The 16,811-nt window shown below is 43.8% G+C and overlaps 1 protein-coding gene across 6 annotated transcripts in view; it reads right to left on the minus strand.

Moving 5' to 3' along the window:
* Nucleotides 1–8,076: 8,076 nt before the first annotated feature.
* Nucleotides 8,077–16,811, minus strand: part of MCOLN2 (mucolipin TRP cation channel 2) — a 62,921-nt gene continuing 54,186 nt past the window's right edge. For all 6 annotated transcript variants that reach the window (XM_060024600.1, XM_060024639.1, XM_060024633.1 and 3 more), the window contains 3 exons: nt 13,089–13,295; nt 11,575–11,696; nt 8,077–8,880 (listed from right to left, as the gene is read on the minus strand). In XM_060024600.1, the coding sequence (XP_059880583.1) occupies nt 8,844–8,880; nt 11,575–11,696; nt 13,089–13,295 (366 nt within the window). In that variant the 3' untranslated portion in view covers nt 8,077–8,843. The remainder of the gene's footprint in view (nt 8,881–11,574; nt 11,697–13,088; nt 13,296–16,811) is intronic.

Consider the following 16,811-nt stretch of genomic DNA (forward strand, 5'->3'; position numbering starts at 1 on the left):
TACCTTTGGGGCTCACCCTCCAGAAATTTGTAATGTTTCTTCTCTGAGAAAGGATACTAAGCCAGTCATATATGCTGCAATTCTTTTTTCCCAGGGCACTTTACAATTTTTGTTTACATTCATAATTCTCAGGAATTTTCCCTTTTTGTGTAGTAAATCTGTCTGATTTTTCTCTTATGGTTTATTGGCAGCTTTAAACTCAGAAAGCCCTTCTCTACTTCTTGGGTCAGATCAATATTCATCTATATTTCTTTCTAGTTTTTTACAGGCTTAATTTTTCATGTTTAAATCTTTAATCCATCCAGAGTTTATTTGGCTACATGGTTGCAAGGTTATCTTTTTTTAAGACACATTCCTGATGATGCTGGTTGATGAGACTAGCTCATTTGGCTTGTACGCATTTCTATCTCAATAACTTACTGTCTGAATTGCCTGCTGTGAATGTGAATCGCCCTTCTTGGAAAAGGCCCATGGGGTAGAAATATATATCTACAGGGTTTATCCCATTTAGTTGCTTCATTTTTAATGCAGAATAACAAATGTCAACTCTTTTGTCTCAATCATATGCATGTGAAAACTGTGACAGAATATTTTGCATAAGGGCTAAAGGTTAGGGCTTCCTGAAGCCCAGAGAAAAGTGTGAGAGAGATCAAGCCCCGTCATCACCCATTAGCCATAACCATGCCTGCACACAAACTTCCCTCGCCTGCCTGTCATCTCTTCCCATGTTCACATCTTTCCCAGGTGGACTCTGGAGCCATTTATGCAAGGGAGAGAAAAGCCTAGTAGAAGAATCATCACTGATCCACCCATCCCTTCCTCAGTCCATTACTATGGTTCCTTAAGTACTGTTCCAGGAACTTGACTTTCCTGAGAAAAGATACAGGAAACAGTCTCCGAGTTAGTCTGCCTGGAAACTCCAATGCATTTTCCCCAGAGATCAGACTCGGGCTGGGCAGCCTCACTGTCCAGGAACAGCTGTGGACAAGATAGTTTGCCCGCATAGTGTCTTGCCGGTCACCCAGGGTCACAGTGCTGGTGTAGAGCGCCTGAAGATCACGGTTTGGCCCTCTGGGCATGCTGAGAGGGTGAACCTCCAGCGGCCGAGCCAGGCTGCCTCTGTGCCCCTCAGGATGCCCAGCCTGCAGAGCTTCGAGAGTTCTCTCTCACCACCAACGCCCAGCCTGGCTTCCCTGACCTCCTACTTTGAGAGGTGAGGAAACCCCTGATAGGGTTCCCACTCCCTGCCCCTCACCCATTCCATGAATTAAGGAAGTGTTAAGAGTCTCCCACCTCTAGTCCTCATGAGGTGAGTTCACTGGAGCAGGTAGACCTTGAAAGGAGGAATGACTGGGGTTGGTCTCAGCACAAACTGCTGACCTTCTCTGCAGGAGTCTGGAAGGAAAGAGTGCACCTGGGCACTTGTACATGCCAGGTTTTCTACATTTGTGAGATGGAAGCTATGCCACCCGCTCCGCCCTGGCTCTCCTCCCAGTCTCAGGCTACTTGAGCCCAGGAATATTCCTCTAACATGACCACATTCACTACAGACCTCCAAATCACACAGTCTCTTCTCAGAGTCCTTTAATCAGTTCACCCCGCCATCCCCTAACCCTCAACCTCTCCACACCCCTCTGCCACGCTTTCCTAGCCTAAGGAGGCATCAAGGCAAAGCACTTCCCAGTGACACCGCTTTCCCAGGTGGCCACACTCAGTCTGACCTTTGTGATCTTGATGGTTGTCCTGGGTAGGGGGCAGGGAGATGGAAACCTCCAAAAGTCTGTGTGCCACCCATAAGCTTCAGACTATAGATGTCAGGCTGGCTTTGTAAGCGGTCACACCTACAAGTCTCGCCACCTTTACAGACACAAACTGTGGCTGGTCAAGTTCAGGGTGCTGCAGAGTAGGGTGTGTGTGTGTGTGTGTGTGTGTGTGTGTGTGTGTGTGTGTGTGTAGGATAGACGGGGAGGGATGATGTGGAGACAGTCTTAGATAAGCTTCTTCTTTCTTTTTTTTTTTTTTTTTGCGGTACGCGGGCCTTTCACTGTTGTGGCCTCTCCCGTTGCGGAGCACAGGCTCTGGGCGCGCAGGCTCAGCGTCCATGGCTCACGGGCCCAGCCGCTCCGTGGCATGTGGGATCTTCCCGGACCGGGGCACGAACCCGTGTCCCCTGCATCGGCAGGCGGACTCTCAACCACTGCGCCACCAGGGAAGCCCTAAGCTTCTTTTTAAATATGTGGGAAGGAGAAATACCATGTGATAGAAATATGCATTCAACACATTCATCCTAATAAATACATTTCTCAATAATAGAAGTTATGAAAAGAGACCCTCCCTCTAAATGCATACTCTAAAAGCACAAACTCTCAGGGAAATGACAGGGTATTTAGCAGAGAAACCTTTTAAGAAAGAAAAAATATACATACAGATAGATAACACATATATGTGAGAGCTGGTATATTCCTCAGAGACAGTTTTCAGGCAAAAGTTTCTCATTGTGTTTGTTTTTGAGTTTAATTACAGGGTAATAGCATCACTTTTTCTTTTTTTTTTTTTAATTTGGATGATTGCAGCCACTTTGTAACTGATTTCCTTGCTTATCTCCTACCACTCTGATCCATCCTTCCCAGTTCTGCCTTCTCTGGTCATGTACCTCCCAGGTCTAAAGCCCTCCTTTGCCATTTCTCGAGTTTTGTCTTCTATCATTTTCCCCAACATGTGACCTATATTCTGACCACCCCAAAACATAGTTTCCCTAACTGGCTGGGTTCTCTCTCAGATGTCCAAGCCATTGCCACACCGTTCCTTTTAGCCAGAAAGCCCTACCCCCCAACCCTACACCATGGCCATCTAGTCGAATAAAATGTGTTATTCAAGTCTCAGTTCTAGCATTGTCTACTTCTCCTTCAGAGGCCTTCATTTGTACTCCAGGCAGGCAGGAGCTACTGCCATTCTGCTCTCATTTAGTACCGTGGGTGACCTTGTATTATCCTTGCTTGGTACATGGTTGTCCCTCCCACTAGACACCAAACTTCGTGAGGGCAGGGATCGTGTCATTCATTCCTTACTTCCTAAGTTCCCAGCACAATGTTGGAAATCAACAAATATGTATTGAATTACAGTCCTTAATAGCATCACCATTTTCCATCTACACACATCATTATCTAATATTTCCCAAAATTAATGGTGCTTATCACTTCCCTTGCTTAACTTGTCATCCTGGAAATGTCCATGTTTCTTATCTAAGTCTACCTTTTAAACCCCCAAGCTGGAAAAGATTAAATATTGATAGCAGCTCCCTGATTTTTCTCCAAAGGCAACCAAGAGCTAAGACCCAACACACTGTCCTGTTTTCATAGATAACACGTGCAGGATAACACAAACACCCGGCGCTAGGTCTGAAATCAGGCATTATTAATACCCTCTCCTTCTGTAGACCCGGCATGGCAGGCTCACAAGTGAGGATGTAAATTCACTTTGTCAAAGCAAACATTTCTCTTGGGGGACATGGGCTCAACCGCCAGGAGAGAGTAATGACTGTAGCCCACAGGAAGCGGGGGATGAGTAATTTACTGCTGCTAGGCAATTAGTGTTGCTAGAAAAAAAAAATTGCTTTCATTTAAAATTCTCTGTAGACCATATGTATCATGGCTCATGGGATAATTTATGTATCATTAGAAACTAAGGAACATATATCACGCTAACAAATTGTCTTTTCCATCCACCACAGCTGATAGCTCCCAGAGATCTTTAAGAAGTCAGAATTTTGCTGTCCTTATTACAAAAGGTGGTGTGGAAATGTTCATGTGTACCCATTTATCTTCTCGTTCACTCCCTGGTTCTCTGGCAGAGACAGATGGCAAGAGAAACATTGGCCATCAGTTTCATCCTCTGGTTTGCAGCCTCATTTGCTGTAAATGAGCCTATGGTGGAATTGCCGTGAGTTGTGTTGTTTTCCCTAACAACTTGAGTGTCTGTTTTGAGATTTGGTTCATATTGAAATCTTCCCAGTGCTATTATGATATTTTCTCCAATACACAGCATGCTGAACAATTCTACGGCTTCCCATTCAAAGATGGGTCCTTCGTCCTAAAAGCAAATGACTGCAAAGACCTTGGAGCGAGGGCTTGACTATCCGGTGGGTGGAGCAGGTCCCAAAGGACTTTGCTGAGCAAGATGGAAGGTCATATGGCAACTAGGCACACATGCTCAAGTTTAGAAGAACCACCCTAAGCTGATTCTCTGTCAAAGGAAAAACATGAAGTGGAAATTCGGAAAATGAGGCTCTTCATTGATGGGGGGTAGGGGGCAGGGCATTGCACAGGGAAGGGGGTAAAGGTGAGCAGCCCAGCTCCAACCTGCCAGTGTGACATGGAAATGATATTGGCCAATATCACCAACTACAGTAGTTTAATCTGTGAAATAAAGATGTGAGATGAGAAGAAGCCCCACAGCCACTTACTTGCGAGAATAGAAACTGAGAAAAATGGTGCACCCAAAAGTCTGTTAAAAAGTATTCCCAGGGCTTCCCTGGTGGCGCAGTGGTTGAGAGTCTGCCTGCCGATGCAGGGGACATGGGTTCGTGCCCCGGTCCAGGAAGATCCCACATGCTGCGGAGCGGCTGGGCCCGTGGGCCATGGCCGCTGAGCCTGCACGTCCGGAGCCTGTCGCTCCGCAACGGGAGAGGCCACAACAGTGAGAGGCCCGCGTACCACAAACAAACAAACAAACAAACAAAACAACAAAAAGCATTCCCACTCAGCTTCACTCTTTCCTTTTGTTACATTTCAATTGTTTTAAAGAAAATGTACAAGGCTGGGATCCTAGTCTTTTCCTAAAAGGCCATGCTTTAATCATTTTGTTAGTCGCTGAGTTATACAGTCCCATCATCAGAATTTGCTACATCACTTGTGAGGCCCTCTGTTAAAAAAATATTGAGAATTTCAAGACTCTGAGGGCAGAGCATTAAACCTTTTCAGATGCACAGGTCACACAGCCACGAAGCTGCCTTTTATCAGTACTGAGAGCTCGGAACCTCTCAATTAGAAAAAAACAAGGAGGGGAGGCAGAGGTGTTCAGCACAAGCTCCAGCACCAGTTCCCAGGCCATCATTCATTGTCCTTCCTGAAGTGCCCAAGATCCGGATGCTGCGCTCGGGGTTTCGCCTGTGAGGTCCTCAATCATCCTGTCACACAAGAGCGACTTCGTGCATGTTCTACAGTTATGTGAAATTCTAGATCTTTGTTAGAGGAAGACTCTACGTCATTGGAATACCGTGGTCGAGATGTTCAAACTTCAAGTCATGGGTAGCAAAACAAGGTTTGCTCAAGTTACATGAAAATAAAGGTGAACCAGTGAGTAGTAAAATGGGGTCTAGTTATTCAATGTTATTGGAATAATTGGCCGACACACATGAGTGATACAGATATCCGGGATCGTATCTCTAAGCATCACGGCTCTTTATATCGTCAGGAGCAATCCATGGCCAAGACCATAGCAGCAGGTCGGGAAACATACTTTCCCAATGACTCTAGGGCCCCTGAACCTCAATGATAGTGCTGGGCTATTTTTACAGGGAGGCCCTCGGGCACTATAGGGTGACTAGCTAGTAACCTCTAAATCAAGAGGCTGGATCACTGTGCTTTTCATAAACCTTAGATGCTAAGCCTAGGCCTCCTCGGGCAGGAGGGTGGGTCAGGCAACCCTCCCACGATTGTTACGATGTGAGCCTTCAGCAGGGGTTGGAGACGGTGACTGGAATCTCTTGAAGACCTTTTCCTAAATACCCTTTCTCACCTTTTCACATTTGCTACCCCAGATCAGCAATAGCTGACCTGTACGTCACACATTCTGACAAATTTGGTTGAGACGGTGGGCTCCTAGCTGAGGACAGAGGGTCTCACCCAAGGTGAAGGACTGGGGATTCGTGACACTTGTACACCTCGGGGAATTTTACCCTCTCGTCAGGACTGACAGCTTTGCCCCTGAAGGCAGGGCATTTAGGCTGTTCATGTCCACAGGCTCCTGTACAACTGCGTGAACTTTAGACACTGAATTGATCACTGCCTCCAAGACAGGGCTGGATATGGGTGTCTACACACTCAGAGTCCTAACAGAGTCCACCAAAAGTGTGTGATGAGCTCGCTTCAAAGCAAAGATCTTCCTGGCTGGCCCAGGTGATAGATTTGTACATTTGTAGACCGTGAAAGAAAAGCTTTTTGAAGATCTAACATTCACTGAGCACTTATAAGTCATGCCCTGCTCTACTCACTTTAAATTTGACTAATTTAATCCTTGCAAGCCCCACTTTACAGATGAGAAAACTGAGGCTGGTATGACCTGTCCAAGGAGACTTGAATAGTAGGAGGACAGGTACCCAGGCAGACTAAATGTCTTAACATCTTCACTCCTCCACGATCCCATGGAACCTACTTACAAACATGGCAGAAAATCAAAAGAAAAGAATGGCTCAAGTTTCAATTCAGTGCCAGGCTTTGCATGAGTTACCTGACTTAAATGCCAATCCCACAGTTTAAGGTTTGTCATCATCACTTAGAAGCAGAAAGTAATTTGCCCAGGGCCCCAAAGCTACAGGATAAACTGGGATTTTGACTCAAGTCTGTCTAGATGTCCTCCACGCCCATGATCTTTTCTACCACCCCAAGTCAACAGGCTTAAGGATGCTGCATCTGGCTTTCAGCAAGTCACTGCAAGCCAAGGAGGTACGTTCAAAAAGAACAGGAGATCCCATAATGAAACCAATAGGCAGAAAGAATGTGTCTCCTAACTTTCACAGTGAACTCTCCAAGTGGAGGCCTAGGGAAGGAGAGAAAGTGGATTGTCCCAGATGTGTCTATTAGCGGAGCTATGAGAAAACATTGTTCAATAAAATCCAAATAGATAATACAGTTGGCAAGGTGACAATTGTTTAAAATTATTAAAAAGAGAGAAAACACTGTTTCCACAGACACAGGGTAAACTTGAAAAAAGATTTTTCTTCCTGAAAGGGTTTTGTCCAGCTGGAGGGAAAAGAAATAAAAGGAAACATGAAAGCCAATAAAAGAAAAATATAAGCATAGAAGACCGTCATTAATCTTCACTTCAAATGGTAGTCACAGCGGCATCACAGCGGCAGATTACATAAAAGGCATTAATAGCAATTCTATTCAGAGATAAACGATGTACTGGGGGTATACTCAGAGGTGAATAAGTGATCTAACTGCACACTGATTTTGGAGTCATGGGAATGACCCTAGAACCACGGGATAAATGGTTCTTAATTTAAAAATTGAGGGCTTCCCTGGTGGCACAGTGGTTGAGAGTCCGCCTGCCGATGCAGGGGACGTGGGTTCGTGCCCCGGTCTGGGAAGATCCCACATGCCGCGGAGGGGCTGGGCCCGTGAGCCATGGCCGCTGAGCCTGCGTGTCCGGAGCCTGTGCTCTGCAACGGAAGAGGCCACAACAGTGAGAGGCCCGTGTACCACAAAAAAAAAAAAAAAAAAAAAAATTGAATATAACTCTTGACATTTTTGGTAAGTAGTTTATAACTTAAATGATAATTTTAGCAAAGTGTTTTGTGTATAGACCTGAGTCACCCACCTACAGACTTTAATGGCCTTAACTGGAAGACTTTCCTGGCCTAGATTTGGTGTGAGCACATGAAGAAAGTATGGGGGCATGGAAAGAGGAGTGGGGCACCAGAGGGACTCTGGCAGGGGCTTGGTGGGGAGGAGGATAAAAAGAGGGAGAGCCCTGGGATGAGAGTCCTACTTAATTCAAACCCTACTCTTCACCAGTAAATTTAAAATAGTTGACCCCTAAAATAGCTCAGGTATGAACTAAATCTATGCATGAAGTGATCTTAATCTGAAGTCATTCTCATAAATATTTCTTGAATAACTAGCCCCTATATCTCCTTCACTGCTTTTAAGAAAGTGGGAAATCCCTTTTGGAGACCAGATAGCTGATAGAGATGTGATCCGAATTTTTCACTAAGTAGATGTTAAGAGACAATACATTTTTAAGAAGTAGTAGGAGTTCCATATGTTATGATAAAAGTTAATTTAATTTATTTGGGAAAAAATACCATCTTCCTTGCTTGACAAGGGTAAATCCCCACCACGGTGGAGTTTGGTTGTTAAAATGAATGACCACTGCTGTAGTATAATGTCCACATGTCATGTGTGTACAATCAACAATTAGCACAAGTAGTAACAAGGTGTCCAAATGACTGTTTCCAGTTTATCCCACTGACTTTGCCGACAGTTTCATATCATGCTGAGAAGAGGACCACAGGAAAATAAGCCAAGAAATGTCCATTGCAAGAGGTCTTTTTGTTGATTTAAGTGTAATCTTCACAAAGCTTAACAGTTCTCCAGCTTTGAGTGCCTAAATTGTTATTGCAACCAATTTCAGTTTTGTGCAGACCATGAATTAACAAATGTCTTCTAACCCAAGAATCACTTTTAAGACAAACCCGTATTTGATGATAAACTCATATCTTCAAATGCATGGCTTTAAACACCATTGTTTTGCACACTCTGAAATGTGATTTTTTTCCATCCCAACATTGTGATGTCATAAATTAAAAGACTAATACAGAATTTCACCAGCACTGCTCTATTACACCAATGCCCAGTAGTTGACTGTAGTCTAGTCTTCATCATCCAAGTTTATAAAAAGGAATTTTGAAACTTCAGTTCTATTCAGACAGCTCAGAGCCAGTCCTCTTTCCCACTCCACAATCAGTATTTTTGGAAGTGCTGGTCCAAGCCATTTGGGGGCCCTCTTCATTGTCACTTGATATGGAGACCTGAAACCCGATTATCTTCAGCAGGAGGATTTTAGTTAATAAGCATCAAGTGGTCATCGCTTCCATTCCTGTAATAGAAAGGAAGGCAAGGAAAGAGAAAAGAGAACAATGGCTTAAAAATCTTTGAGATGGAACAGGAATACATACTTGTAGGGCGCGGTCAGCTAACTGCTACGCGGCAGGAAGCTGAAATAAGCTGAGTCATCCTTCCTGTGGCCACTGCGCTTGCGCTAAGTATGCTAATGAGGTTTTAAAGTAGCGACCTATCCGATGCTGGCTCACAAATCGCACCATCGGCGAAAGCCAATCACAGAGCGACACATGTTCTTAATCCCTATATAAGCAGACTGCTATAGGATTGCGGGGTCTTCCTTCCATCTTTTTTCAACCAAGCTGTGCTCCAATAAAGTGTGATACGAGAAGAATCTTGCGTGTGGCGGCTCGTTATTCTGCTGGTCGGAAACGGCTCGCCGCACATACTCTATCATGTAGGCATACATAGGTTATTGGCATGCTGAGTGTGACATTTAAGAGGAAGAAAACTTAAGAAGGACAATTTACATTATTGGAGGTTTGACTAGATGCTTTTGGTCATTTTGAGGAGCTGCCTACCCTCCATCTCCCTTTGACAAAGCTTCTCAATGGCTAGAACCACAGATTTTCCTCCTTGTGGTAGAGAAGAAAGGTTAACTCTGTATCTGCTCAACCAAGCACATCTCTCCCAAGAACCAGATCACGTTAGAACTAGAAGAGGTTGCAGAGGCTACCTGTTCCACTCTGATGACACTGGAGGAACCAAGAGGTTTAGGAAAGGTCAGGGGACACATTCAGTAATTGGCAGGGTCCAAAATGAAAACCCAGGTGTTCTGACCATGTGGCTAGGGGCTCAGTCAACTATTCAAGGGAGAATCAGTCTGTGGGAGATTGAATCTGTGGTGGTTGCTGGACTGCTTGGTTGAAAAAGAGCAACCTGGCCACGCTCCAGAGTAGGTGGAGCTGTGATAGCTGGGTTGCATGTCATGGGCACTGGAGAGGGGCCCAGACACCAAGTCTTATGAGGCCCTTCTTCCCCAGGTTCCCTCAGTGAGGTCTGTCTCCAATACGTACTCTCCATTCATAGCCTTCCTCAATTTTATTCCATTCTTAGGTTTCCGGCTGTTAAACACATCCAGGTGTATTTAATTTTTGGTGATTCCAAAGCCATCACTTGTTCCAAGGCCCCAGTACAACCCATTTCCTTCATCAGGCCCTATGACCCTCATTGACTCTCTGCAGGGTCCATCCAGACCGCCCTAGGTTCCAGGCTTTGATCTGATTATTCAGCTAAAACTGATCTAGCTGACTTCACCCATGACCACCTTCAGCCACTTCTGTTTTTATTTTTGATATCCTCTTTTTTCAAAACTTTCAGCGTCTTAGTTCTTCAGCTGATTTCCTTTGGTGGACTCTTCTGTTCCATTTAATCCTTTCATTCCTCACAATGGGCAGACCTGCCTCCGCACCAGGCACCCTCTCTACAACCCTTAGCATGTCTTAGGGAAGACTGTCTGCTGACGTTGCTCTGTTCTTCTCACCACTCAGGTCCAATCTTCCAAGTTCACTCCTTAAATCTTTCACTCATTCCATATGGCTGCAAAGAAACCATTTAACAACCTCCCAGGGCTTTTTGTGGTATAAACTGAGGCCCAAAAATCAAACACCAAAACCTATCCATTACTTTCTAGAATTCACAACCACATTCTCAAATGCTTTTTTTTTTTTTTCTTTACAGTCAACTACATATTAGAAAAGCAACTTTGAGAGACTTTCCTTATAATACAAGGTGCCTCCTAGGAGGCAGCTGCCTATAAAGAAAAGTAATTTCCCTTTATCCTTGCTTCCATGGCAACACTTCAATGCTCTGAGAGGATAAACTGTGATTGTAAAAACTTAACTCTTCTCAGAAGACCTCATTTCATATTTACCAGACATTCTTTGGAAATGCTCCAACATACCATTTCAAATCCCAAGTTGCAGTATGAATTGATTAACGGAAAATACATCCTGGGATTTTAAGTAGCAATTATGTTCTCCCATCTTCCTTCAGGAATCTGGTTTAGAGAATCCTTCTCGAAACACATGAGTAGGGGGTACTTGCAGTTAACAACCCCTACTCCTGACTTCAGACGAAAACAAACATGGGCATAATTAAGAAAATTATCCTCATCTGACCCCCTTTCTAGTCCCCCAAGCCACTATGTGGAGACTTTGCCACTGAGGTCCAGACTATTTTTGCACGTGCACTGATGAATGGCGAGCACACAGCAGGTGATCAGCTGATTTGTTTGCAGCCAAGGACACGTACGGCTTCCTCTCAAGCAGGTTTCCTGCTCTGCTCAAGGAAGGTTATTTGTACCACAGATTGCGAAAAGGGGAAAACACCTTTGACATTCCCAGAACTCCATCTCTAAAAAGAAGAGCTTTGACCTCTTCCTTTGGCCAGCTCACCCTCTCGACTTCAGGGACATAGCTCATGCCTTCTCAAAACAGTCTCATAATATTCCCAAGAGATTTCAACCATGTCATGTACCTTTCTACCTTGTTCTATAAGAAACAATTCATTTCTAAAGTCAATTACAGTGGGAGGAAAGCAAAGAGGGATGCATTATTTCCCCCAGTCAGCTGATTCCTGAGTGTAGCATTTGACCTGGGAGGACCCTTTGTTAAGGCAGCAGGGCGTCTCATCCCGGGAGCACAGAGACCCGACTGAACACAGTACTGACCTCCTCAGACAGCAGATGCAGGACAGGAAGGCTGATGACTCTTTCTGACACTTCTCTTTGCTACCACACTCCTTCAGGAATTCCTGAAGATCCGTGGCAGGAAACCCATTCTGTTGGTATTTCTTTAAAAAGTGCACAGTGTTGTTACCTTAGTTATACTGAGAGAAATTGCTTCTTGTCAACAAACCAAATCCATCTCTGCTAAAATAAAACTCTCCCACGTTGCTAGCACAGATCCAAGAACTGACATTAACAATGATCAATCATCAATCAATCTATCAGTCCCTTGAAAGCCAAGCCAGGGTCACCATGGCTTGAACAGACAGCCATGGGAACAAAGAGCCATCCAGAGGAAAACTCCAGAAATCAAGCCATGGTGGGGCAGGGGAGAGGTGTGTTAATTAAAGGAGTGAAGGAAATAGAAGTCTAAAGCTTTCACGTTAATTGCAAGACCAGGTAAGACCTCCTCTTCCCCACACTGCCCATAGAGTCTGGCTGGGAAGTAATCCCCATTTCTTCTACTTTTGTAGAAGTTGGTCACTTAGTGAGGTAGAAGGCAGTAGGTCCCTCCAAGCAGACATAAAGACCCTGAGAGACCCCTCCCCTCACACTTAGTGAGGTCATCCACCAGGTCACCGAGGCTTGGCGCACTCACGGGGACACGGCCGCGTCAAGGACAGGCTCCCACTGTGAGCAGGGCACTGCTCATCCCCCCACGGCCAGCCCCGCTGTGGAGCCAACCACCCATTCCCACAGGAACACGCATCTCCTTGCGCACAAAGTGCTCAGAAGTATTTCCAATGGACTGGCTTCTTCTGAGATAGTCTGAGAAGGGTTCAAGAAGAGGACAACACCCCAAGACACGGACATGGCACCCCTGGTTGCTCAGATGCTGGCCCCGAAACAGGATTTTCTGAGCATGACCATCTGCTGCGGAGACACCACTGCCCCCGAGGCAGCAGAGCTTCCTTCACGCTACACATAAGTTAAATGGACCTAGTCTGAAAGGACACACAACCCACCAGGTGGCTTAGGAAGGCAGGAGGCTAAACAGCCACAAAAGGCTTAGCTTTTAAAATGTAAAGGAAACCTGCACCACACGAGCGGCATCCAGTGTATGAGGTGTGCCAATATCTGGACACTTGTCAGGATGACGGTCACCCCTTATCACTGAGACTTACTACTCAAAGTCTAAGTTCCGGGACAGGCAGGTACACCTGTCAGTGCCAAGACCGACAGCCCAACTACTTGATTTACCAAACTCAGCCCATCTTTATCCATTTCCTTTCTCTTTCCCACCACACCTCCAAACCAATCCACTGGGCACCAGGGACAATGTCCTAAATGCATATTTAAATTAACCTCCAGCATCTAAAAAGTTTCTTTTCTACAAAACCTCAAAATCTAAGTAAAACTACAGTATTTTAAGTAAGTAAAATATTATAGTATTTTCCCATGTTCTGATCTATACAGAATTTGCAATCGTTTTTTGGCAGGAAATAATAACTGCTTACCTTAATGGTGTCATAAGAATCTGTAATAATTGCAATGAAAAGGCTGAGAATCATATATATGAAAAGACTGATGAAGGAATATAAATACAGGCGACTGAACAGCCACACCAGGAGGCTCTTCTGCTGGATGTGAGCAAAGGTCGCATACATGTCATCACCGTTGACCAGAGAAAACAAACACTCAGCAACTGTGTTCAGATTTTCAAACTGCGGGGGAGACCAAAAGTAGCTTTTGAGACATATTAGCCAAAGAAGCAGAGAAGTATCTAGTTAGCTGGTTTTGTTGAAGTTGTTGCTGCCATTGTTATTAACATTCACTTTAGGGAATCTGGAATACCACGCGTAGGAAAGCGTTACTCAAAACTTTCCTCCACACTCACAAAGATCATCTCTTGACACTTCCCTCAGTTTTTTTCCTTTGCACTTTTTATATATTTGTGGTCATATCATCTAACAATTCTTGATCCAGATTCTTCTTTCTTTTCTATTTAACATAGTCTTATGTTATTCATATTTAGCATTTGTTAGATAATGGAACCACTCCTTGGAAATGTCAAATTTAACTATTTCCCTTTCACTGGACATGCCAATCATGTTTGCTATTATAAAGAACAATGCAATGCACGTTTCTTAGCATAATGTTTTTTTCCTATTACTGGGTCTAAGCAATTAATGTTTTTTTTTGGCTGCGTTGGGTCTTCGTTGATGCATGCAGGCTTTCTCTAGTTGCAGGCTTTCCCGAATCAGCTGCTCCTTTAACCCTGTCCTGTCTGAGCGAAGAACAGACGCCCTCAGGTGAACTACATGCAGAGGCGGGGTCAAATCCAAAGCTGAACCCCGGGAGCTGTGCGAACATAGAAGAGAAATGGAAATTTCTCCCAGAAGCCTCAGGAGCAGCGGATTAAATCTCCACAATCAACTTGATGTACCCTGCATCTGTGCAATACCTGAATAGACAACAAATCATCCCAAACTGAGGAGGTGGACTTTGGGGGCAACGATATATATATATATATATATATATATATATATATATATTTCCCATTTTCTCTTTTTGTGAGTGTGTATGTGTATGCTTCTGTGTGTGATTTTGTCTGTATAGCTTTAGTTTTACCATTTGTCCTAGGGTTCTGTCTGTCCATTTGTTTTTCTTCTTTCTTTTATTACTTAAAATTTTTTTCTTAATAATTATGTTTTATATTTTATTTTAATTACTTTATTTTATTTTATTTTATCTTCTTTCTTTCTTTCTTTTTTCCTCCTTTTTATTCTGAGCCATGTGGAGGACAGGCTCTTGGTGCTCCAGCCAGGCATCAAGGCTGTGCCACTGAGGTGGGAGAGCCAAGTTCAGGACACTGGTCCACAAGAGACCTCCCAGCTCCACGTAATATCAAATGGCAAAAATCTCCCAGAGATCTCCATCTCAACGCCAAGACCCAGCTCCACTCAACAATCAGCAAGCTACAGTGCTGGACACCCTATGCCAAACAACTAGCGAGACAGGAACACAGCCCCACCCATTAGCAGAGAGGCTGCCTAAAATCATAATAAGGTCACAGACACCCCAAAACACACCACCAGACGTGGACCTGCCCAACAGAAAGACAAGATCCAGCCTCATCCACCAGAACACAGGCACCAGTCCCCTCCACCAGGAAGCCTACACAACCCACTGAACCAACCTTAGCCACTGGGGACAGACACCAAAAACAACGGGAACTACGAACCTGCAGCCTGCGAAAAGGAGACGCCTAACACAGCAAGTTAAGCAAAATGAGAAGACAGAGAAACACAGAGCAGATGAAGGAGCAAGATAAAAACCCACCAGACCTAACAAATGAAGAGGAAATAGGCAGTCTACCTGAAAAAGAATTCAGAGTAATGATAGTAAAGATGATCCAAAATCTTGGAAATAGAATGGAGAAAACACAAGAAACGTTTAACAAGGACCTAGAAGAATAAAGAGCAAACAAACAGGGATGAACAATACAATAAATGAAATTAAAAATTCTCTACAAGGGATCAATAGCAGAATAACTGAGGCAGAAGAACGGATAAGTGACCTGGAAAATAAAATCGTGGAAATAACTACTGCAGAGCAGAAAAAAGAATGAAAAGAATTGAGGACAGTCTCAGAGACCTCTGGGACAACATTAAATGCACCAACATTCGAATTATAGGGTTCCCAGAAGAAGAAGAGAAGAAGAAAGGGACTGAGAAAATATTTGAGGAGATTAAAGTGGAAAACTTCCCTAATATGGGAAAGGAAATAGTTAATCAAGTCCAGGAAGAACAGAGAGTCCCATACAGGATAAATCCAAGGAGAAACACGCCAAGAGACATATTAATCAAACTATCAAAAATTAAATACAAAGAACAAATATTAAAAGCAGCAAGGGAGGGCTTCCCTGGTGGCACAGTGGTTGAGAGTCCGCCTGCCGATGCAGGGGACACGGGTTCATGCCCCGGTCGGGGAAGATCCTGCAGGCCGCGGAGCGGCTGGGCCTGTGGGCCATGGCCGCTGAGCCTGTGCGTCCGGAGCCTGTTCTCTGCAACAGGAGAGGCCACAACAGTGAGAGGCCCGCGTACCGCAAAAAAAAAAAAAAAAAAAAAGCAGCAAGAAAAAAACAACAAACTACTCATAAGGGAATCCCCATAAAGTTAAAAGCTGATCTTTCAGCAGAAACTCTGCAAGCCAGAAGGGAGTCACAGGACATATTTAAAGTGATGAAAGAGAAAAACCTACAACCAAGATTACTCTACCCAGCAAGGATCTCATTCATATCTGATGGAGAAATTGAAACCTTTACAGACAAGCAAAAGTTAAGAGAATTCAGCACCATCAAACCAGCTTTACAACAAATGCTAAAGGAACTTCTCTAGGCAGGAAACACAAGAGAAGGAAAAGACCTACAATAACAAACCCCAAACAATTAAGAAAATGGGAATAGGAACATATATATCAATAATTACCTTAAATGTAAATGGATTAAATGCTCCAACCAAAAGACATAGATTGGCTGAATGGATACAAAAACAAGACCCATATATATGCTGTCTATCAGAGACCCACTTCAGACCTAGGGACACATATAGACTGAAAGTGAGGGGATGGAAAAAGATATTCCATGTAAATGGAAATCAAAAGAAGGCTGGAGTAGCAATTCTAATATCAGACAAAATAGACTTTAAAACACGGACTATTACAAGAGACAAAGAAGGACACTACATAGTGATCAAGGGATCAATCCAACAAGAAGATATAACAATTGTAAATATTTAGGCACCCAACATAGGAGCAACTCAATACATAAGGCAAATACTAACAGTCATAAAAGGGGAAATCAACAGTAACACAATCATAGTAGGGGACTTTAACACCCCACTTTCACCAACGGACAGATCATCCAAGATGAAAATAAGGAAACACAAGCTTTAAATGATACATTAAACAGGATGGACTTAATTGATATTTATAGGACATTCCACCAAAAACAACAGAATACAGATTCTTCTCAAGTGCTCATGGAACATTCTCCAGGATAGATCATATCTTGGGTCACACATCAAGCCTTGGTAAATTTAAGAAAATTGAAATCGTATCAAGTATCTTTTCTGACCACAACGCTATGAGACTAGATATCAATTACAGGAAAAAGTCTGTTAAAAACAAAAACACATGGAGGCCAAACAACACACTACTTAATAACCAAGAGTTCACTG

This window comes from Delphinus delphis, chromosome 1, assembly GCF_949987515.2.
Source record: "Delphinus delphis chromosome 1, mDelDel1.2, whole genome shotgun sequence".
Taxonomy (NCBI): Eukaryota; Metazoa; Chordata; class Mammalia; order Artiodactyla; family Delphinidae; genus Delphinus; species Delphinus delphis.